The 24,978-nt window shown below is 41.4% G+C and overlaps 1 protein-coding gene across 2 annotated transcripts; it reads left to right on the forward strand.

The window, feature by feature from the left end:
- The first annotated feature begins 535 nt into the window (after positions 1–535).
- Positions 536–22,672, forward strand: LOC121877540. Of its 2 annotated transcripts, none has more exons than XM_042383328.1 (11): positions 536–663; positions 4,635–4,728; positions 5,144–5,239; positions 8,213–8,362; positions 10,672–10,756; positions 14,858–14,968; positions 17,331–17,476; positions 17,715–17,835; positions 18,255–18,340; positions 20,391–20,507; positions 22,139–22,672. In XM_042383328.1, exons 1-11 carry the CDS (start codon positions 551–553, stop codon positions 22,370–22,372), a joined length of 1,353 nt encoding a protein of 450 aa, XP_042239262.1. In that variant the 5' UTR covers positions 536–550; the 3' UTR covers positions 22,373–22,672. The 2 variants fall into 2 exon arrangements, with proteins under 2 accessions (XP_042239262.1, XP_042239263.1); XM_042383329.1 differs by lacking the exon at positions 536–663 and adding an exon at positions 2,958–3,041.
- The last annotated feature ends 2,306 nt before the right edge of the window (positions 22,673–24,978 follow it).

Here is a 24,978-nt window from a genome sequence, read left to right on the forward strand (position 1 = left end):
TCGAGGCTGCACACAGGAGAAACGAGATCGACAAGAACAGGGCGTAAGAGAGAATTCAAAACGTGGATCAGGGCAGCTTCCCTCCCCCCGGTGTTCACTACATCTGGCGAGCTGGGGACAAGTGCAAGATGCTTCTACGCCAGACTGGCCGAGGTTTTGTCTGAAAAAAATTTGCAGCCCAGAAGCTATGTTGCAGCCTGGTTCAGGTGTCTGTCCTTTTCTACTTAGGTCTGCATTGCTTTACCTCAGGGGAACGAGATCATCGGCCCCTCAGCTAACAACAGTGGCAGACATGGACAATGAGGCAACAGTCACTGAATGCCGCATAGATTGGCGGCGTAACTAACTCAGCTAGGGTAGCTACTTTTGTATTAGGATAGTTAGGTCATAAAATGGTGGAGAAGGTATGTGTGTTACTTGTAGCAGCAGTAACAGAGTATAGTGGTAAGTGCATGACCCTTCACAACATCTCCCCCAGGCCCTGGAGAGCACCGTGGTGGTAGCAGCTAGCGTGGTGGGCGGGACGAGGCTGCCGGGCGTGGGGGTGGGCATGCTGGGTCCGCCCTTCTCTCGCCTGTTGCGGCTGTCGCCCGTGAGGAACAACTTGACGGGCGTGTTGTCGTCTCTAGGCCGCCTGCAGGAGGACCTCGTTCCCGGCCAGAGGTGAGTCACGTCCTCCGCCCAAGCACCACCCACGGTATAGTTACGTCATCAAGCATACCGCACTGATCTTAATACTTTCACTCAGTTTAAGGTCTTGACTCTCTCTCTCTCTCTCTCTCTCTCTCTCTCTCTCTCTCTCTCTCTCTCTCTCTCTCTCTCTCTCTCTCTCTCTCTCTCTCAAATATAGGTGAACTATTTATTTGAAAATCTTTTATATAATCTTACCAACCAGTTTTCACTTTTACCAGAGAGTTATTGAAATATTTACATGTTAAACCCTTCACTATCTCAGACCAGCAAGAGGTATTGAAGCTGTTTACCATTATGATAAATATTGGTAGTTAATACTTCCTCTGGTGTTAATAAAGTCTTCTTTCTTGAACCATTAGTTACCCAAAAACAATTAATCTGTCTACACCTCAAAGTAAATTTTCCCCCCTGTCCCCTTCCCCCTTTCCCCCTCCCTCTGTCCCTGTTCCCTTTTCCCTCCCCCTGTCTCACTCTCCCCTTCCTGTCCTGTCCCCCTCCTACTGTCCCTTCACCCTGTCCCCTCTTTTAATGTTTCAATTGTACATTAGTTTTTAATGGCTTCTGATAAAGTGCTTTGACCCCTTGAGCACAGTGTCCCCCTTCCCCCTCCCCCTCTTGAGGAGGATGTGAAGTATCTCATTGAGTGCGATAGTTTTTAACCACTTGAGTACGATTATGTAATCCTTTGGGAACAGTGGCTTAGTCCCGTGAGTACAGTGATAACCCCTTGAGTACGATTATTTAACCCGTTGAGTATTATGACTTAACCCCATGATTACAATGAATAAACCCCTTTAACACTATTAAGTCATTGTACTAAAGGGGTTAAGTTATCATACTAAAGGGGTTATATCATACTCAAGGGCTTAAATCGTCATACTAGGGTTAAAATCATCATACTCAAGGGATTAAATCATCATACTCAAGGGGTTAAATCATCATACTCAAGAGCTTAAATCATCATACTCGGGTTAAAATCATCATACTCAAGGGCTTAAATTATCGTACTCGAGCTTAAATCATCATCCTCAAGGGGTCAAATCATCATACTCAAGAGTTTAAATCATCATACTAGGGTTAAAATCATCATACTCAAAGGGCTAGAGTCTTCATACTCAAGGGTTAAACCATCATACTCAAGGGGCTAAACTCTTCATGCTCAAGGGTTAATCATTATACTTGGCCAGGAAGTATTGGATAGATAGATCGATAAATAGATGTAGATAGATAGATAGATAGATAGATAGCAAGATCGTCATGGAAGTTTACAGTGGGTTCAGCATGTGTATATAGGCAATGTAGGTACAGGTATATACAGTAATTAAGTGTACTGTATATATATATATATATATATATATATATATATATATATATATATATGAGTAATGCAGGTATACAGTGTGCATAGACCGTGCAGGTATACACCATAAAACATTGCCATTGGTGGAAGAAGACTGGCAAAGGTGTACGTCCGGCGCTGCTCCTTACCCTGAGTGTGGAGGAGTGACAAGGGCCGACGGACATGGTAAGAGGCTGTAGTGGTCGTACAGCATCGTGCTACCAGCGCCAGGGACACTCTTAGTCTAGTCCTTGATGCTGTCACTCGCTTCCTGCTGGCTGGGGAACCCTGGGATCACCTAAAGATTAGACCCCCAGCCTAACCTAACCTAACCTAACTTAACCAAACAAGCTAATATAACCTAACCTAACCGACGCCAACCTAACGTTAACAGTTCCCTGGGAGTGTGTGTTAACGTTCGCTGTTAAGAAAGTTAGTAAAGCTATTAACCCACGCAGGATATTGGCTGGGCGGAGCTCAAGGTTAGTTTAATTTAAAAAAATTCGTGAAATTCGATATTGCGAGGCGACTCAGGTGTGTGCGTGTGTGTGTGTGTGTGTACGTAATTTTCACATTGATTATATTAAGTAGTGAGGGTAAATGTTGAAATCTAAACTGTATTAAACTTCATTTTATATTTACTAACACGTAATGTAATATTTTAGGTAAGATTAAAGATTGGGTTCGACATAAATATGAGCTGTAATGGTCAGGTTTTTAATACACCTCGCATGTTAATCAGATTCTGAGTAAGATGAATGAAGATATGGCTCATATTTAACTCATTAAAACCGCTCTGGTCACCCCTAAAAGCCTTGAGTGAAGCGCCACTGAATACGACGTTAGGTTGCACATTTCTGTCGACTCAGCTGAGATGTGGAAGATGACGTCAGAGGAACAGGTCGCACGGGGCAATCACAGTGACGTCCAACCTGACGCAGGTATCGGGAGGAGGAGGAGGCTGGTGTGCGTGACAACACCAGCCGTCGTAGAGGGTCAACAGGCAGGCGTACGAATTTTGTTTACCTCACACATAGACGCTGTACCTTGTAGGTTAGGTTATGTTAGGTTAGGTCGGGTTATGGTAGGTTAGGTCGGGTTATGGTAGGTTAGGTCGGGTTATGGTAGGTTAGGTCGGGTTATGTTAGGTTAGGTCGGGTTATGTTAGGTTAGGTCGGGTTATGGTAGGTTAGGTCGGGTTATGGTAGGTTAGGTCGGGTTATGGTAGGTTAGGTCGGGTTATGTTAGGTTAGGTCGGGTTATGTTAGGTTAGGTCGGGTTATGTTAGGTTAGGTCGGGTTATGTTAGGTTAGGTCGGGTTATGTTAGGATTAGGTCGGGTTATGGTAGGTTAGGTCGGGTTATGTTGGGGTTAGGTCGGGTTATATGGTAGGTTAGGTTAGGTTATGTTAGGTTAGGTCGGGTTATGGTAGGTTAGGTCGGGTTATGGTAGGTTAGGTCGGGTTATGGTAGGTTAGGTCGGGTTATGTTAGGTTAGGTCGGGTTATGTTAGGTTAGGTCGGGTTATGGTAGGTTAGGTCGGGTTATGGTAGGTTAGGTCGGGTTATGGTAGGTTAGGTCGGGTTATGTTAGGTTAGGTCGGGTTATGTTAGGTTAGGTCGGGTTATGTTAAGGTTAGGCCTGGTTATGTTAGGTTAGGTCGGGTTATCCGGCCCAGGTTAGGTCGGGTTATGGTGTTAGGTCGGGTTATGTTAGGTTAGGTCGGGTTAGGTCGGGTTATGGTAGGTTAGGTCCGGGTTATATTAGGTTAGGTCGGGTTATGGTAGGTTAGGTCGGGTTATGTTAGGTTAGGTCGGGTTATGTTAGGTTAGGTCGGGTTATGGTAGGTTAGGTCGGGTTATGGTAGGTTAGGTCGGGTTATGGTAGGTTAGGTCGGGTTATGTTAGGTTAGGTCGGGTTATGTTAGGTTAGGTCGGGTTATGGTAGGTTAGGTCGGGTTATGGTAGGTTAGGTCGGGTTATGGTAGGTTAGGTCGGGTTATGTTAGGTTAGGTCGGGTTATGTTAGGTTAGGTCGGGTTATGGTAGGTTAGGTCGGGTTATGTTAGGTTAGGTCGGGTTATGGTAGGTTAGGTCGGGTTATGTTAGGTTAGGTCGGGTTATGTTAGGTTAGGTCGGGTTATGTTAGGTTAGGCCTGGTTAGGTTAAGCTGAGTTAGGTTAGGTTGGATTGATTGACGGTGTGTACAGCACGTGGTTGAGTGGTGGTGGAGGTGGTTTAGTTTCCCGGTAATTATTGGGAATCAATTGTTATCGTTTGTCTTTCTTGTTCTTTTGTTCGCTGTCCGGATCACCCGATGATGACGGACCCCGACTAAACACCTGAACGCTAACCTTATCTAAAAGTAACCTAACATAGCATAGCAATATAACCTAACCTAGAATAACTTTACTTAACATAATCTGACATGACATTACCGAACATAAACTAACCTAACTTAACAAAATAACCAAACCTAACCTAACTCTGCCAGGTCGTGTCAGGTGGAAAGTTGGGGAGGGGAGGGGGCTAATGTTCACGTTTTCCATCATTTATTTTCCTTTTAATGTATATTTATATAACTACTTCAGTCTACCTCCTACAGGGGCACGGAGATGAACATACCAGTGAGTGAAGCCCTGGACGCTGTGGTGGCCGATGCTGCCTCCTTCACCCCCGCCTCACACCAGCCCCTACAGGTGGGTGCTCTCTCTCTCTCTCTCTCTCTCTCTCTCTCTCTCTCTCTCTCTCTCTCTCTCTCACAAAAATATGACATTCCTCCATATCAGGTTAGGTTAGGTTTGGTTAAGTTAGGTTAAGTTAAGATTTGAAATGGGTATATATTAAAATCTGGGAATTATATTTCCATGCCCCTCAATACTGTGTGTGGGTCTTGCTGTAATCCAGGTTGGAGGAGAGGCAAGATCTGGCCAGACTTCCTTAATGATCACCAAATTATAACTTATAACTTCACTATATCATTATCACTCACTATATCACTATTATTATCACTATCACAATCACTATATCTTACAGTTTAATTGTGATGGCCACTATAAAGGATGGCCCCGGTATAACTTAGACCTGTGATGGCCACTATTTAACCTCTTACAGCTGGTCGTGATCACCTGGAGTCCGGTGCACCTACTGACGGAGACCTTCAGGCTGGTGCTCAATCACGCCCACGCCCGCTACCTGAGTGCTGTTCACGTGAGTCTCCTGCAGCCATGTTGTGTAGTCTCTCTCTCTCTCTCTCTCTCTCTCTCTCTCTCTCTCTTTCATTATCTAAACATTATCCAACTGTTGTAGCAATTCATTCAGTTTCTCTTCACATACACAAGTTAAATTTACCCCCGATAAGACACGAGAGGATGTATGTCCGGTACAGTTTTAGTATATAGTCGACGCCATTGTGGATCTGGTACAGTTTTGTTACATATTCGACGCCATTGTGGATCCGGTACAGTTTAGTATTTACCCGACGCTATTGTAGTAACCCTGATGGTACCAGTTACTTTCCCACATTACTCGTGAGAATAAATGATATACGTGGGAACTTTTAAGGCGTAAGGCCTCTGGATTCTAACTTGTTCGCAAGTGTAAGATATTTCCCACAGACAAGAGACCTGTTCTTGGGCCACGGTGGAAAGATGGCTGATTAAGAACGCTGATGAGTGTTTTGATGAGTCTGGTATTACAGTTTATTCTATTTGACCTAACCTGACCAAATCTAACTGGTGGGGAGAGGGGGGAGGGGCTGATCCTCCACCTGAATCGAATTGAATTACATTGACAGTATTACTCCCCCCTCCCACCCCACTCCCCCCTTCCCCTCAGTCCTATATCGCTAACTGTATCTGTTCACAAGAATCTATTTCCCACACTCTAGCTGGGTTGTGTGTGTGTGTGTGTGTGTGTGTGTGTGTGTGTGTGTGTGTGTGTGTGTGTGTGTGTGTGTGTGTGTGTATGTGTGTGTCTCCTCCCTCTCACTATCTCCCTTCAGTTCATCTACAGTACAGTACACTTAGTTCCCCCTTCACTGGTTATTCACCTCACCGTGCACACATATAGTCTCTCTCTCTCTTGTTATTTACAGTTTTATGCATCACTTTTATTTGATTTTTCATACATACATACATACATACATACATACATACATACATACATACATACAGTACATACATACACACACACACATCAACAGTACATCTGCCTCCATAAACCATTTAATTTCACGCTCTCGGATTACCCACGCACGCCTTTGCTTCCTGCGTGTTCACCAAAAACTAATAATTATAATAATCCTGCTATGTTCACCACCACCACCCATCCGGCACCTGTCAGGAGAAGTAGATCACCCGTCAGGAGAAGTAGATCATATACTGTATATGCCTCCTCCGTCACTTACACTGAATAGATTAGGTTTGATTTCCTTGTATAAAAAAACCACTTAAAGAATGCCATCACAAGTTTTATTCTGATGAAAGTTTGATTTACTATTATTATTATTATTATTATTATTATTATTATTATTATTACAGGTGTATTATTATTATTATTATTATTAATATTACAGGTGTATTATTATTATTGTTATTATTAATATTATTATTATTATTATTATTATTATTATTATTATTATTATTATTATTATTATCGTTATTATTATTACTGTATTATTATTATTATTATTATTATTATTATTATTATTATTATGATTATTATTATTCCGTCGTTTAAGATCTCATGACCCCTTGACAGTAGTGATTGGATCTCATGAAGTTTAGGAACCCTAACCTAACCTAACCTAACTGCCAGGTAACCTAAGGGTAGTTAAACAGGTGAATTAAACGGAGGCTCCTAATGTTTATACGATCCCAGTGATTTAATCCCTTGAGTACGATGTCTTAACTCCCTGAATACGAGAATCTAATCCCCTTGAGTACGATAGATATTGTACTTAGGGGATTAAGTTATCATACTCAAGGACTCATAATATAATAAAGGTTTTTGAAGGTCGTTCATCATAGTCCGGTGACAGCTGAGCGTCACCCCCAGACTGTGGTGTGTGTCAGGGGCTCGTCAGCGAGACTCACAATATTTGCCAGAGATGAAGCGTGATGGACAGGCCCTCACACGGGTTGAATCCCTTGCTTGTGTTGCTGCCGCCGTCAAAAATAAACGGAGGTGTAAGAGTGAGGGGGAGAGGGGGAGGATGTGCGGTAAGGGGGTGGGTGAGGGGAAGAGGGGTGAGAGGAGGAAGAGAAGAGGGGGTGAGAGGAGGAAGAGAAGAGGGATTGAGAGGAGGAAGAGGGGGTGAGAGGGGTGAAGGATAGCCTAGACACGTGAACCTAATGAATCTAATGACCCCCGAGTGACGCACTGCATATGATGAGGATCGATGTATTGAGGCAGTGAGAAACTATTAATAAGTGAGGGAGGGGGAGGGAGGGAGATAAGTGAGAATTTATGGGAGGGGGAAAGATAATAGAGAGAGAGAAAGAGAGAGAGAGTCTTACAGGTGGGTGGTGACTGCCTCAGTGATAGTTGATGATAAGGAGTATGCTACCAACAGGTTACAGATGTTATAATATGGCTCACACAGATACAGTCTAAACTAACCTAACCATCTTGACCTAACTTAACTTTTCTTAACTTATCCTAACACAACCAAACCGAACTTGGCCTTACTTAACCTATCCTAACCGAACTTGATCTTACTTAATCTAACCTAACCTAAGTTAACCTTACTTAACCTAATCTAACTACTTAACCTAACCTAACTTGACCTTACTTAACCAAACCTAACTTGACCTTACATAACCTAGTCTAATTTGACCTGACTTAACCTCCTTGCCCCTTCAGTATATTTTTTATTGTTCATGACATTTCAGATGGATAATAACACTCATCTGAGCTTGTACTCATCCAGGGGCCTTGTAAATCTAGCCTTGTTGGTACTCATCCAGGGGCCTTGTAAATCTAGCCTTGTTGGTACTCATCCAGGACCTTGTACTCATCCAGGGGCCTTGTAAATCTAACCTTGTTGGTACTCATCCAGGACCTTGTACTCATCCAGGCTCCTTGTAAATCTAGCCTTGTTGGTACTCATTTGCACCTTGTAGCCACATCCCCTTTGAACTTTTTTCTCTACACTTTAATTAACTGTGATGATCCCGACAGGTGGCTGGCGTGAAGAGCTTGCTGCGGCGAGGTACTCTACTACAGGAGGAGGAGGAGGACACCTTTCCCGCCGGCGACGCTGCTGGGGGAGTGTGGGTCACGGCCGCCACCTACCCGCCTGATCCCTACACCTTTACTGGGCTCTTTAAAGTAAACCTCCTCATCGATCCTTGGTTTTCTCCGATATTTTACTACAGGGGAATGATGATGAAGAGGTGGGGGTGAGAGAGGTCCTGGGAGTGGTGTGTGTGAGACGTGTGTGTGTGTGCGTGTGTGACGTAAGGGTGTGTGTGTGACGTAAGGGTGTGTGTGTGTGTGTGACGTAAGGTGTGTGTGTGTGTGACGTAGGGTGTGTGTGTGTGTGTGTGTGACGTAAGTGTGTGTGTGTGTGTGTGTGTGTGACGGGGTGTGTGTGTGTGTGACATGGGGTGTGTGTGTGTGTGTGACAGGGGTGTGTGTGTGTGTCTGTGTGTGAGTGTGAGACGTGTGTGTGTGTGTGTGTGTGACGTAAGGTGTGTGTGTGTGAGACGTGAGGGTGTGTGTGTGTGTGTGTGTGTATATGATTTATGATTAAATCTTAACGTAGCAAGCAACAATCTTGTGTGTGTGTGGCGTGAGGGTGTGTGTGTGTGACGTGAGGGTGTGTGTGTGTGTGTGTGTGTGACGTGAGGGTGTGTGTGTGTGTGTGTGTGACGTGAGGGTGTGTGTGTGTGACGTGAGGGTGTGTGTGTGTGTGTGTGTGTGTGTGACGTGAGGGTGTGTGTGTGTGTGTGTGTGTGACGTGAGGGTGTGTGTGTGTGTGTGTGTGACGTGAGTGTGTGTGTGTGTGTGTGTGTGTGTGTGTGTGTGTGTGTGTGTGTGTGTGTGTGTGTGTGTGTGTGTGTGTGAGACGACGTGAGGTGTGTGTGTAGTAATAATAATAATAATAATAATAATAATAATAAATAATTAACTTTTTATTGAAAGAACATGGCAGCCGGAAGGCTGAAAATATACAGTTACATAATTGGGGAATGGGTCTCTTGATTTACAAATCATATACAAGTAACATAAGTGATACAAATATGATATATAATAACTAGGTGGGGAGAAGCTCAAACTACAGGGCATTTCAACATAGTGACAGTGCAAAAAATACGATTTTTACAATGGTTGGGACTGGGCTGTTCTTATAGAGATCAGTTTGTGCTCGTATGGGCTGGATGCGGTTGTGGTGTCGAACAGCAATTCTTGGACGAGGGATCTCGGGTGGTAATAGGAACCGGTGTCGAGGATGGTGCAGAAGCTTCTCACCAGATTTGCAGATGAGGTCGTGGTGATGGTCAGTGAGAGCCGAGAGGGTCAATGTGTTGAGCGCTTCTTGATTTGTAGAGTAGGAAAGGGAGAGAATAATCATGCGTGCCCTCTTTTGCACTTTTTATAGATGTTTACGTTATGTGGCATTTAGGGAGGAAGACCAGGTAGGGGAGGCATAGGTGAGCTTGGGAAGTATGAATGTTGAGTAAACACTGAGGAGCTCGGGTGCGGGAACTCCGAGGGACTTGAGTCGGCGGAGGAGGTGGAAACGGAAACTGGAGGATTTGACAACTTCACTGACGAGTGGTTTCCAATTTAGTTTGTTGTCTATGGTGACGCCGAGGAGCTTAGTGTGTGTGTGTGTGTGTGTGTGTGTGTGTGAGACGTGAGGGTGTGTGCGTATGTGTATGTGTGTGTCTGTGAGTTGTGAGGGTGACTGTATAGGTGTGATCTTGTTTGTGTGTGTGTGTGTGTTTGTTACATTTTTATTAACTATTTTTGAGTTCGAGGGCTTGTAGCTGTAAAAAAAATCACACACACACACACACACACACACACACACACACACACAAAGAATGTACATATCTGTCAATCAATGTTTAAGTATGTATGTCAAGCACTTGCCACCAAGAGGGCCGACCCTGTCCTGGTATGTCCACCTGTGTGACCCCTCATTCATCAGGTGTGAACTAACTTTTACCTGCGCGTAAAGTATGTCCAGCTCTCACGCATGTCCTTCACTTGTCATCCTTCCTTGTCACACACACACTGAGAGAAACAAATAATGAGAGAGACAGTGTAGAGAGAGAAAGAGACAGTTGTAGAGAGAGGGAGAAAGCACTGCCTCCTCTGCCCACCCTCTCACATCAACCACATTCTTTAAATCTAGGACACGTAAATATTATAGAGCAGGTGATGATGGTGTATTACTGAGACTGTGTGATGACAGGTGTTTGGACATGATAGACCTCTGTAGGACATGGGAGGCTCAGTGTTAGATACAGTATAGGGATATGAAGAAAAAAATAGGACATGGTGGTAAATTTTAGTACATGGAATAATAAATCACTGGTAGGATACAGGATACCTTAGGACAGGGAAGCCTCAGGACTCGGTAGGACATGGACTTAACTCTTTCTCTCTCTCTCTCCATATCCTTACAGTCGTGGCTCAGCGAGACGAAGGGTAAAGATCCCCATATCCACGTGAAGTTTCCTGCAGAAGGCGACGACAAGAATCCATTCACCTGTAAGTTCATGAACCACCTCTCTTAGTGATTCAGGCGACCCCATCCCTCTCCCCTCCACTAATCTTCAACTTACCCTAACCTAGACTAACCCAGGTACTCTTAGGGTGGTTAATCTTCAAGTGAAATAATAAGTTAGGTGACTAATCTTCAAGTAATCCCCCCTCCCCCCCAGGGCCGGATTAAGCTTAATAGGGACCTGAGGCACAGGGCCCCCTACCCTCAAGGTATATATAAATAACAAGAACAAAATATACCCAAATTTATCAATGATTTCATCAATATTACGCTTTGCAAAATAACACATTTAATGTTCATAAGAGACAGAAAATTGAGACGTTGCTAGGACATCGTTGAACGAAGTCCATGTTATATATGCTTCAACTTCTAGGGTGTTTGGATTTGGGGCCTCAAGTGCCTCATGGTTAATCCGGCACTGCTCCCCCCTTCCTCCCCAGATAGCTGTAAATAAATTAATCTTCAAGTGAAGAAACCAAGGGTGTCTAAACTTCAGGTGATCACATTCCTCTGTGTGCTAGACCCTTGAGGTATCAGATTGCTCGGGTGTCCTCAATACTTCAACGTGGTGTAAACATGTTCCAGATTCGTGTAAAACCGGAGTATTTAAGATCCCAGTTGGCGTGATGTTCCTGACGTGTGTGTGTGTGTGTGTGTATAACGGAATTTATTATATACCTCCTCTGGGTCGTGTTTACGTTATTAACTCTACTGTGTTTTCTGATTGTTTCTGGAATGGGGTCAGGTGGTAAACTTATGAGGAAATTAGCCTTGAACGTTACCTCTCATTCTCTCTCTTTAATTTTATTTTTTCTCTGTACAGCGTTTTCCTCTCTCTCTCTCTCTCTCTCTCTCTCTCTCTCTCTCTCTCTCTCTCTGTCTAAGTGCGTCTGTCTCCCTCGGTCTCTGTCTCTCTAGGGCGTCTCCGTCACCGTTAGCGCCGTGTTCAGTATCATTTATGGAGGCTTGTGTCCTTGTCAAGCCCATCGCACTATTTATGTCCCCTCTCCCTTACCTCTACTTTCATTCTCCTTATACTGTACTTTCACTTCTACTTTAATTCTCTTTATGCTTTTACTTCTATTTTCATTCTCCTTATTCTTTTGCTTATACTTTCATCCTTCTTATACTTTTACTTATACTTTCATTTTCCTTATACTTAACTCTCTACTTTCATTTTCCTTATACTTTCGCCTCCACTTCCATTTTTCTTGTACTTCCAGTTCTACGTTCTTTCTCCTTATACTTTTACCTATACTTTCACTTCTATTTTCATTCTCCTTATACTTTTACTTCTACTTTCATTTATACTTTCATTTTCCTTATCCGTTTACTTATACTTTCATTCTTCTTATACTTTCCCTTCCACTTTAATTTTCTTTATATAGTACCCAACCACCTCACGCGATTAGAGAATTATTTATCAAGTAATTTCCTACAGGTGAATAGTGGCGCCCAGGTAAGACCCACAATAAACAAGTAACAGTACAGGTATCTCATTACCAGGTTACACGTGTTAAAGGTACAGCTGTATCACACATTAGTACGTCACTTGTGTTGCTATGAACCTGTTGCTGTGTTCAAGGCTGGCTAGGTGGGGGAGGGGTGGTGGTGGGGGGGGGTGAGCTGCAGTTCTTTTGTGAGATGTGAATGAGTTTATCAGATTACAGGAGATAATTGTGTCATTACTTAGTTGGTAATTAGTTGTAGGTGAATGAATAATAGTGTGTGAATGAACTGAAAGAATGATGGAATGACCAGCAATGTGTATGTGAATGAAATGAAAGACTGAGGGAATGATATAAACTTCAAGATTTTGTGTGAATGAACTGAAAGAGTGGTGGAATGACCAGCAATGTGTATATGAATGAAATGAAAGATTGAGGGAATGACCAGGGAAGTGTTTGTACATGAGAGTAAATAAGTAAACGAGATCGCTTGGGGGTGAGAGAAAGAGAGAGAGAGAGAGAGCAAGTGAGAGGAAAGAGAGTGAGAGAGTAGGTAAAGGAGGTGAGAGGAAATAAAGAGAGAGAGAGAGCAAATGAGAGGAAAGAGAGTGAGAGAGTAGGTAAAGGAGGTAAGAGGAAAGAGAGTGTGTGTGTGTCAGGTGTAGGCAGTGACCGTGGTGTGTGCTGGGGTAGGTTCTGCATGAGCTGCTGCCCCTCACGTGTGTATAGCGGGCGGGCAAACACGCTGAACAATATAGATATAAATGGCTCGTGCTGTGTGTTCCGCCACTGACCGTGTGTGTGTGTTTCTTTAAGGTCAGAAACCGCTACTCGCCATTTTAATATGATGTTATTCAGCTTATTTTCATTATGTGAGGGTTAGTTTTTTCACCCTAAACTAACCTAAGGTAACTTAACATAATCTAATCTAACCTAACCCCCCCACCTCCCGGTAGTGTCAGGGTGTTTAATTTAATCAAAGTTCGTTAACCTCTTGCAAACATTAACCTAACCTTGTTTACAGTTCATCGGATAGTAAAATGATGTCTTTGTTCACAGCTCGTTTACACATTGTGTTTGGTGATCAACCTTTCCACACCGTGTTGTGTTACTGCTTTATATCGAAGCCTTGATGAACCGCTCACACCAACAACAACCTTGCATTTGTTTTTATTTATTATTATTATTATTATTACTCGTATAAATATTGTTGTGTTTTAAAGAGTGGTCAGGAGTTTGTTTGTTTGTTGTTGTTGTTTTATATACTGTATTTGTACTTATCTGACTTATTTTACAACTTAATAACCTCAGAAGTATTATAGATAACTAGATAACACATGTCAGTTTTATTATACGTGACAAAAAACTCAGGTGTTTTTTTTTATTAGACTAACACTCGTTCGCCTTGTTCATACGTACACCGTGTTTTATCCTGTAATATTTCTGAGACTAATAAATTACAAAATGAGTCGCCCTGTACTGCATGTTTATCCTGAGATTTGTCCTTTATGTTACAGTGTTGAGAAACGTCTAGAATATAATAGGCTCTCCTTACAGTCTGCAACAGGTGTTAATTAACCTGTATTTATAATCAACCTTGAGAATATTTCATGTTACATCACATTAACATTAGTGGACCTTGAGAGACATTTACAGTGAAAGCTTTATTTAACGGACTATATCTGAGAAGGTAGTTCGTTATATGCAAATTCCAATGTATACACTTCAGGTGCAGGCAATGAAAAGGGTTGAGGGCCTCGAAATCCAATACTGTTGCCCTCGACCTTGACAAAAACCTTCTGATTATAATATGTTTCATGTTTGTTAGAGCACCCCTCACCCCCCCCCCCCCGTGTATCCCTAGCTGGTCACTTAACGCGTATATATTGTAGGAGACATTGAGGGCAAGAATAGACTCCGCTTGGAATTGGAGCAGCGGTGGAGAGCGTGTTTACGTTCTTATATTATAGACCCTGTTGTGTTTCGTCCTTAATGTTAGATGGATAGATAGATAGATAAATGAACGGATAGGTAGATGAATGAAGAACTAGATAGACAGATAGAGTGATTATTGGGTAAAAATCTTTATACAAGTTTACATTATAACTCAGTTGTGGTTTGTGTGTTATGTCACCTGGTCATGTGCATGTTATGACACCTGTACATATTGTATGTGAGTGCTGTTGTAAATGGCCTGTGTCTAGTATTTCAGCGCTGTTGACTGTGGGGACCTGCATAGATATTCCCTCTGTTTGTTTTTATACCTGTTTATGTCTCTCGTTGATGGTGTTTATGTTTTAATTAACTTTACAGGTATACAGGTAAATTGAGTTTTGTAAGGTGATAAATGGTGAGAAAAATATTTATTGTTTATTTGTTGTGGATGACATAAGGGTTTATATGCTTTTTGAAAATATTTGTGTAATTAAACGTTTTTCATAATTTACTTAATATGACAAGTTTATATGTTTTCATTATTTTTTGTATGTTTATATATAATCCTTCACTGGCTTTACATACCTTGTTATTGTTTTGTTAATATCATCAGAAATATTAACCTAGTGAGGTAAAATGTTAATATTACCAAAATATTCCTAGGTGATTTTTTAAATATTTGACGTGAGATAAATTTTTCAGTGTTGTTTGACGTAGAGGAGTTGATGGTAGACCCCGTATGCCTGCCCAGCACCATCGCCTCTCGACTCTCACTCCACCACAACCTACTACGCACCGTCTCCACCACACAAGGTCACCACACACTCTCTCAAATATATACATCAGGTTGTGCTCAGAAATCGCCTTTGGAATTATTGATCATAGTTATTTTTGTATGTTTGTGTATTTGTGTATTTTTCGTCACCACATACAATTTCTCCACATAACTGATCATACAGTCAAGGTGGAATAAAAAGTATAGTGTATTTTTTATTAAGATATGAATTTATGACCACCTTTGTTTTATTGTATTGTATAAATGTTACTTTGTTTAGTTGCATTATTAATTCAGTGATTCAGATGAGATGAGTCGGTGTTTATAATTATCTTAATATTGTGTACTGTGATGTGGTGCGTCCCAGTATGAACTCTCTACCTGTTTTATTTCATTAGTTATTTAGTATTATCGATTTAATTACCTGTTGTTAGTTTTAGTTAACTCCATCAGTACAAGCAATGTCTAAATGAGTTGCTTAGTCATGTGTTCAAGTTTTGTGGTAAAGTTAGATGATGTGACGTATTTTGTAGCATTATCGACGCACTGTTCTTTAGTCTGTCACTACTGTAGTTCGTGGAGTTCTTCTGCTGGAGTGAAGCTGGTGTTAGCTGGCGGGAGCATCCAAGGGAAGACAAACATTGTTCATGAACACACACCTCCGGGGCCGAGAGAATGACTCATTTCTTGCCACGGCTGCTTGGGGTTGGGGTTGTGTCACTTTAAGGCATCGTGCATGTGCATGATGTATACACACACACACACACATACATACACAGACACACTTCCAATATTAATACTGTAGATACTAACCTAACTTACACCTTCGCCATGTGACTCGGGTAGTTCCATTCTCCGGACATCGAGAAAGAATTTTATTAAATACGTTTTACTGAACACCTGTGTCATATGTATGGACCATTTGTTTGTCTCTTTATTTTTTACTAGAAAGGGCAGGAGTTACAGGTAGCGAACTGCCCACGCAAACGCTCGAGTCTGAAACATTTATAAGTCAACCCGGGGCGCCCCGTCAACCACAGCAGTCTGCAGGCCTCACCTTAGGAGAGCATTGGTATAATGTATTCCCCCTTTTTTTGCCTAAATATAACCCCCTTGTACAAAGCCCAAATATGTTAAGGAGACACTCAATATACAGCTTAAGGCAGAGGGTTGAGGCTCTCAACTGTGCCCAGATTGTAACACTTATAAAACCCTTCTTGCTTTCTCTTATGTGTAGGGTATGACAGAGCATAGTACACGTGGCTTAATGTGCCTTTGTTAAAGTGAGATTTTTTGGTGTGTGTGTGTGTATGTGGTCTGCGTGTGTGTGTGTGCGTGTGTACTGTTGGAGCGAGGTTTTTGATACAATCGTTCAGGCTTCAGCAGTTGCTAAATATTCATCAATATTATATTTTGTTTATCTGGTTAACACCTACGTTTACCGAACTCATTTTCTACCTTGTGATCACCTCCATTGTGTAGTGGAAAGAAATCCGTAACTTGTTAATGTTCCTCCTCCCATTCCCCTGATAATCTTGTTCAGGGTAATTTTAAAGGTTAGCACTGTTCTTGCTGCCACAGCTTCGGGAGGTAGTCTGTTCCACACTTACTGAGTGAAGAAGAACGACCATTGCATGATGTCCTGTGTGACGACTTGGTCAGCTTGAATCTGTGGTTTCTTGTTTGTGTAGTATTGGTCAGTTTGAAGTAATGGTCAAGATTTATGTTTTCCTTCTCTTATAGGTTATTAAATATTGTATTCAATCTGCCCAACCTTTATTGTATCTGGCTAGTCAGTGTCTCTTATTTCAAGATTTATTGTACTCATGTGTTGCACCAGCGTTGTTAGGTCTTTATACAGATGTGGTTCCTATGCCTATATACAGTAATCAGGTGGGACTGTAGAGTGATACGGAGTTTAGGCAAGGATAACAAAACCAATGTGTACCCGAGGGCTTTCCAACCTGGGCTCCCGTTTAATTTCATAAACCAACACTTTACTTCGATTTTGAAAATGAAGTTTGGATATTTCAACTGCGATCATTACAGGACGTACGAGGGATTTATTGACCTGAGTGATCGTTATCTTGTCCACGTATGTCTATCTATACGACATCCAGGTCATTTACCTTTATCTACACGCACCAGGAAGTCTCTAATAATGGTATTGTTTTCCACCATCCCAGGAGGAAGGTATAGTGTAGTCATGGTGTACGTAACTCACTGGTAGAGCGTTCGTTTAGGGTGCGAGTGGTCCATGGTTCGATTCCCGACTCGAGTGTAGGTTTGAGTTCCCTTCTTGTACAGTACTCCACTACAGGCAATATGTTTTGACAGAGAAGGTGAAGATGTTGAGACGAATAACTGACTGACTGATCCTCGAGACCTCTTCTACCACAGGCAACACGATACCGGTAGTGGAGCTGGAGGTGATGAGGCGAGTGAAGTGCCCCAGTCTGGCCACCACGATCTTCGGCCAGTCCTTCTACCTCGTCCCTACTGGCGCCACCTCCCTCTCCTTCACCGATATATGGGAGAACAAACAGGTGAGGAGCCGAGGACTGCATTTGGGGGGGGGGTAGAGAAATAGGTGATGGAAGTTTTGAAGTTATGGCCGACGAGAGGGGGGGGGAAGATAGGCAGACAGAGAGAGGAAGGGGGATTCAGAAGGTTCTTGCCCGAGAGAGTATTGTGGTCACTGTAGGTGTATTATATAACATTCTTGATTCTCTTGCTATTATAATATATATAATGGTATATAATATATGTGTTGACGATATACAGTGTGTGGCGGCCATCTCAGAGCAGCTAGCAGCGTGGGATGAAGGACTGTTAGCCAGGGCGACGGGTGCTCCTGGTGCCCTCACGCCCCTGGTGGCCATCCTCGCTGCCCCGCACTGCTCAGGTCAGTAAACTCCATCACCAGATAACAGATTAGGGCACTTGAACCTCATCAGCTCTTCATAGTAAATCAGGGACAACAAATGAACTTCACTTTTCATTAGTGTATCGATTTAGGCGTCGTTGAGTCTTTAACATTCAATATTACGTAGTACATAGAGTGATTTCATAGCATTATAGCAGTTTATATTATATGATTATCTTAATTTGTTTTGTAGTTAATGTTTGGGTATAATTTGCGCAATAAACAGGAAGCCTTATGATAAAACAAGATATAATATACGTGTTTCTTATACATGGCATAAAGTTGGACTAGCCATTCATACTTTTCTATTCCATTAAACATAGGAATTCCTTTACATTCATAATAACTTATATATAGACTATGGTATAAGATGTATCACTGGTATTCCCCTCAATCAGCACTGTCGCTGGTCCACGTGTCACCGGCGGAGTTGTTGCTGGCGGAGCGTCATCTGGACACCCACCATCAGGAGGTCCCCGATAAGGTCAGTTCTCCACACTGTCAGGCCCTGGGCTAGGACGCTCAAAGGACCAACTATTAATTTTTCTATCTTGTTGACTCAGACTATTTAGACCATTATTAATCGCATTTTGTTTGAGTTCCACACTACCATAACCAGCTGCTTTTTTTATATCCCAAATTCAGAGGAAAAGTTTTCGTTTGAGTAATGAGAATCCAGACACTCGGTATTGGCTGCCTGAACCTCCTTGATAGTTACAGTGTGTCTGATTGTTAGAGTGACAGTCTTGGGTACTAGTGTTGTAGCAAGCATTAGTAACAAATTTAGGTAAGATGAAAGAACAAGAATATGGACGGACAGATACAAATCAATTCGTGCTCATGTATAGGCATTGGGTTCATAAAACAAACACCAATAACAATAATAATCAACTGACTATAGGTTTATCTAACACACATCAAGAAGCTCATTTACTCGCAGGGTAGAGTAATAAATTATTGACAGAGAACTACGGAAAACATTGATGGTTCACTGGGAAGACGAAGAGAGGGGTGACCTTCAAAACCTCAACGTACAGGACCAAACTCTGTAAGATTCACAAGATCTGGTGCGGTGTATCTCAGTCGTCAGGGGGGAATAATGGTTGTTTGTTTGATGATATATATATTGACTTTATATTTCTGAAAGTTACTAAGCTTGTTCCCAATACTATACAGTCCACAACCTTACAGACCATCAGCTCAAATGTTGTCCCTGTCATACATGCGCCTACCTCTCACACACACACTTACAATATACTAATGATGTAACAAATATGGTTGTGTTGTGGCCCAAGGACAAGACAACAGCTGTGTGTCTTACGAATCTCTCACAGATTGAGGCTGAAAGTGAGACTGAGATGATGTAGATAAGGATGAAGGATTTGTATTCAATTAAGTCTTTCTTTTTAAGCTTAATAGGCACCAAGTTACTTTTGACACCAGTGAAGTAGAGAATGACTGAAGTTATGAAGTGGCTTGAGGGAAGAATGGCAAAGAAGATGGAAGGTCAGATGCTATAAAAAATAATTAAGAAATGGAGGAAAAAGGGAAGAAGAAAAATGGATGCGTGTATAAAATTTTGCATGTGTGTGTTTATGTAGCTACTGAGAGTAAGTGTCCATTTGTACTTGTTTTTTCATGCTAATGTATGAAATGTGTGTGTACACTTTTATAAGTATGTATACTTTCTTGAACGTGTATTTTTGGTATGTGGGTTTAGTTTATGGAGATACGAGTACTGTATTGTGTCTGAGTGTAGTAAGTGTGTGCCTGTGTAATTGTGTGTGTATGTTTGAGAGAGAGAGAGAGAGAGAGTGTAGGTGTTATGTTATCCAGTACAGTAGTGTTATCATATTAACCTCCGGACACTGGTGGTGATGCTCCTAGAAGTTACACACACACACACACACACACACACACACACACACACATACACACACACACACACACACCCATGGTAACTTTGGCTATACAGTATATATATAGAATTCGATTCCTTTTAATATCTGAGATTAATTGTTTTATTAACATCAAATTAGTTTCTGTTTCTATATGTACTGCTTACTAGTTTAGTTTCCTATACAGTATTGATTAAATGTATTAGATGTTAGTTCTAAGTAAATACTGTACTAGTATATTCATTATTATCAAAATTATTAATAAGTTTTTACTTGATCTGAATTTTTCTGTAATAGTTCAGGACTAATAATTCTCTACTTGCACTGTGCTTTTTCGTTATCAGTTTAATATGATAGATACTGTAATATCCTCATTTATCTAAGTTTCTGCGGTTCCTGTATTTTCATATTTTGTTTTAGTTTACACTCAGTAACGTGTGGATCTGTCCTGTGCATCATCCTGCAGAGTAATGTCTTCTGTATACAAACCTGACTCGTCTACCATTAGCATCTTATCACTATTTACCAGACTTACACTACACCATCTTTACTACTCCGTCAGTAGCAGTGACTCCATTACATAATAAAACGCACCTGTAATGATGAGTATGTTAATGACTCTGGTGTATATTTCAGGTGAGAAGGGAGATGGAACAGAGGTTGGAGTCACTTGACGTGTCAGACCTGAGGCTGGTAGATATGGCCACGAACCTTATCCCAGTACTTATCCAACATTTCACCAAAAGCCCCAGGGTAAGTTGGGGGTGAGGGGTACACCCATACTCTTGACACTACAGAGAGAAGGTCAAGGGGTACACTCACCACTTTACACTCACATGAACAAGTTGGTGGTAATGTGCGCATCTCTCATGGTGTGTCCTGGGTTCGAGTCTTGGCTCTTACAGATGTGGCGTGGGGAGGGTGTTATCCAGTGTGACCTTACAAAACTTCACAGGTTTCCTCCAGGTACTCCGGTTTCTTTCTGTACTAACACTGAGCAGTAAGGGCCATAACAGAGTAACAAATAACAGACCAACCGCCCGAACAGCTGATAAGCTGATAAATGGTGAAATGATAAATTCACAATTAAGAACTCGGACGAATATCCTGTAGAGCCATTATATTCTAGAGATTATCTGACGTTCCTCCATGGTATTCTGCGGGATGTTATGCCATCCACGGACATGATTAAGAAATTGTCAGTATAGTCGATATATCTTGTACCTGAGTTGCCGGCGCATTACGTTACTACTGAATATCACAAGATTCATAAAATTGAACACTGTAATACCAGGGGTTCAGACTACAGCTGGATACATTCGATTTGTTTGCAGAAATATAATAATTTGAGTACTACAGGATGTAACACGCCAATGAAAAACACCAACAAACCCAACGTTTGTAAGTTGTAGGGGATGTCCTCGTCAATTATGTTCTCACCAATTTTATCTTCTGTGTTTAACACTCAGGTATCATTACTTTGGCTTGTTATGTTGTAAGTAACACCTGTGACTCAGTCGTTCTAGATACAGATATAACAGGATGTCCTCTCGGGGATTTACAATACTACTCACTAACATTCTTTTAAAGCGTGGTCGTGGAGGTGAATTGACTCAGGTCCCGCTTCTGGAATTATATTCTCACTGTTCTAGAAAGACACTCGCAATTTATTATGTAAAGTTATTAAAGTCATCAGACAAATAACCCTCCATTTTGTTACTGGTTAGGTCAGGGTAGTGTTGGCGGAGATCTGTGACTGTCTGGTTATATGTAATGTACACTTGTTTAATGGAAGAAAAATAGAATTTCTGCTGTTAGTAAATGGTGACTAAGGAAGGTTCATTATAAGTTAATTAATAGAAATTGTCAATATTATACGTGTGAGTTTACAGTACAGTACAGTACAGTACTCTGCATAATCTTGAATAGTAGCGGATTTTTTGTGTTAAGACAAATCGGGAATTTCAGAATTTGAATTTATTTTGGTGTGAAGATTTTAATATTGTAGAGGTGTAGATGTATTATAAAGGTGGAGGCTTAAGATCACCGGGTATTTTAATGAGGGAATCTTTTTATCCTGTTGGTATTATCAACAGTAAACAGTTTTATAGTATTACCACCATCACTGCTGATAAATACCTACTCGCTGATTACCATTGCATTTTAACATAAGAACATAACATAAGAAAATAAGGAATCTGCAATAGGCCGGTTGGCCTGTGCATGGCAGCTCCTGTCGAGAGTTACTACCACTCTATCATCCATGAATCTATCTAGCCTCCTTTTAAAACTTTCCAGCGTTCCAGCACTTACTACAAGTTGCTAAGCATGTTCCACTCGTCCACTACACTCCCTTAACTATATTATATAATTCATTTTACAAGGGAGGCGGACGAGTGGCTCAGCAAAACACCACCATCGCTCATGTGCCTCATCAAGAACCGACGAGGAACGCCCGCCCACTACCCCAACATCCAGCATTTATGGACGACGATTTTCAGCCTGACTCCCACCCAATGGGTCGTGGCCAGAAGACAGGCGGACGTCGAAGTCGAAGTAACCAAGGTCGACGGTTTTTGAGGGCCCACAAGATCAACACTTCGGGGAACTATTATTAGCTCAGTTTATTTGTACGTAATTGCTTTTGTTGTGAAATATTCCATTATTACGTCATATGCTTCGTATTTTCACCCTTTTTTCACTCTTCAGATACTTTTGATTTATTAATACAAAAATTTAAACCAGTGTAAAAAGTAATTGTCTTTATACAATTTTTCTTTGTTGAATTTAATCATGAAGACCGTAGCTTTTGTAAACTAGTTTGTGGCTGTAGACGAAGGCGTACAGTAATTTCTTTTTATTTACAACGGAAGAGTAAACGTGTATTCGTATTTTGATTACAGTTGCTGGTCTATTTATATATTTTTTCTATTTCCACTAGGCTATATTTATACCTCGGGTAATATAGGATGTGAAAACTTACCAAATTACTCTGTTCGGTTTCTATATACTGTACACACAAATAGACACCGGCGCCAACACTTGAAACACTTACACTGGACTTTGAAAATTAACATTAACCTAACCTAACCACCTTCACACTAACCTGACCTGACCCCCTTAACATTAACTTAACTTAATCACACCACCTTAACATTAGTCTAACCTAACCACACCACCTTAACATTAATCTAACCTAACACGCTAACCCAACCTAACCTAACTTAACCTAAACTACCCCTACCCTGGTATAGCGTTGTGGTGTTTATTCATCCAGTGAACTAAGCTGGGGAGGGGGGAGGTAATCTTCAAGTGATCCCACAAGTGTACTATCAACAATAAACTATAAAATATAATAACATCATCGGGGAAATACTAACAAAATCATACAATAAAACAAAATAAACGCAAAGGGGAAAAATTATACTTTGACAGTAGAAATGAGAGATATTAGAGTAAAAAGCGGAAGTATAAATGGTGATAAGGACAGAAGAGAGATACTGTACAGTACGTGTGAGGGCCCTACCGACACTAGCGACGGTTGGGGGAGGTATAGAGAGGAGGGGTGAGCCCCAAACGTCCGCACCAGTCAGGATTTACCCCAGTTTGAGCGGATAAAAACACAACGAAAACACATACACACACGTAAAAAAAAAGAAACTCAAACTAAGCCGGGAAGCAGCGGTGGGGCTTAAGACTGCCGTGGTTGTATAGTATGGCAGATAGGAACGGAATTTGCTGGGGGTTGTTTTCACCGTTTTTCTCCTCTTCTAAAGATTGCTCCGTTATGCCGTTTTTACTTAAGTATGTTGCTGATATTTGTGTTATTTTTAACTTCTTATGTAAGATATCAATCCCTTGAGTACAGTACTATGATTCCACCCATAATTACCCGTGAGTACAATATTTCATCCCTTATGTACGATGATTTATCTCCTTGAGTACAATATTTCCTTCCTTGTGTACGATAACATCCCCTTGAGTACAATATTTCATCGCTTACGCACGAAGTCTTATCCCCTTGAGTACAATAACACTGTACTTATGATATTGTACTTAAATGGTTAAATGTCTCTGTAGAGTAGCTGGTTATCTGCTTTTAACATTGAGATAAGATTATCGTATATATCGTTGACCGCCCAACGTTGTTACAAGAGCAATTTACACTTTCTTATCACATAAACCTTTCGAGTTCGTGCTTCCATACTCCACCCCACTCACACCTGCCTTCACTCACACGTACTCACGCACGCACTTAGTCACCCACTTACTCACATACACCCTCATTCTCACTCACCCTCTCGCACACGCTTTCACTCACACTCACTTACGTACTAACACACGCACGCACTCATTCATACACTCACGCGCAATCACACTCATAAAACTGTACAGTATATCATCTTACATAGTCGATGCCCTTAACCTAACAAAACAAACCCTAACCTAACCTCCCCCCCCCTCCCCCAGATATCAGTAGGCAGTTTAATCATCAGGTGAAATGACTTAGGGGTGCGTAATTTTCACGTGATTCACAATTATTCCCCAAAAAATATTGTCGTAAAACCTTTGAACCTTTGAAATGACGCAATCAGGTGGGTAAGGGCTGATTAGGTTCTGACTCAACGATGCTTTATCTAATCAAGCCAATATTTTTAATCTGCCGAATCCCATTTCTTTTTAACACTCACTTTTTTTATTACACCAGAGGCAGATAGGGTGAAGAATATTATTAATTATCAGACAAGGGAATATACTCGAATACAGGTAAATAGGTAGACAGGTAATTTGAGATAAAAAAATAGAAAAAGACAGAGTTATATGTAAAAGAGAATTAAAATACATTAATCTGTCGTTACATAACCACTCCTTTATCAACCTTAATTAAAAATGATTCCGTTATTTTTCGTTATTTCCGCTAGACTAAATAATATAATTCCCTCTTTTATTTTCACGCCTCGTTTAAAACTTACTTAACTTACCACGAATTATCCCTTGTGTGTGGTGCTCAGGGATTTACAGCTTCACCGCGAATTATCCCTTATATGTGTGTGTGTGTGCAGGGATTTACAGCTTCACCGCAGAGTAAATATATTAGGTACGTTTCCCCCTTAAAGTTTCGGCATATTTACCTAGTGGATATCGCCTCTTCCCTGCTAGCCCGAGTCCTTATCGTGGCACTGTGGAGCAAACTCAAGCCTTTTAAAGTCTCGTCATTTTGGTT

Source organism: Homarus americanus, unplaced genomic scaffold (assembly GCF_018991925.1).
Source record: "Homarus americanus isolate GMGI-L3 unplaced genomic scaffold, GMGI_Hamer_2.0 scaffold14655, whole genome shotgun sequence".
Taxonomy (NCBI): Eukaryota; Metazoa; Arthropoda; class Malacostraca; order Decapoda; family Nephropidae; genus Homarus; species Homarus americanus.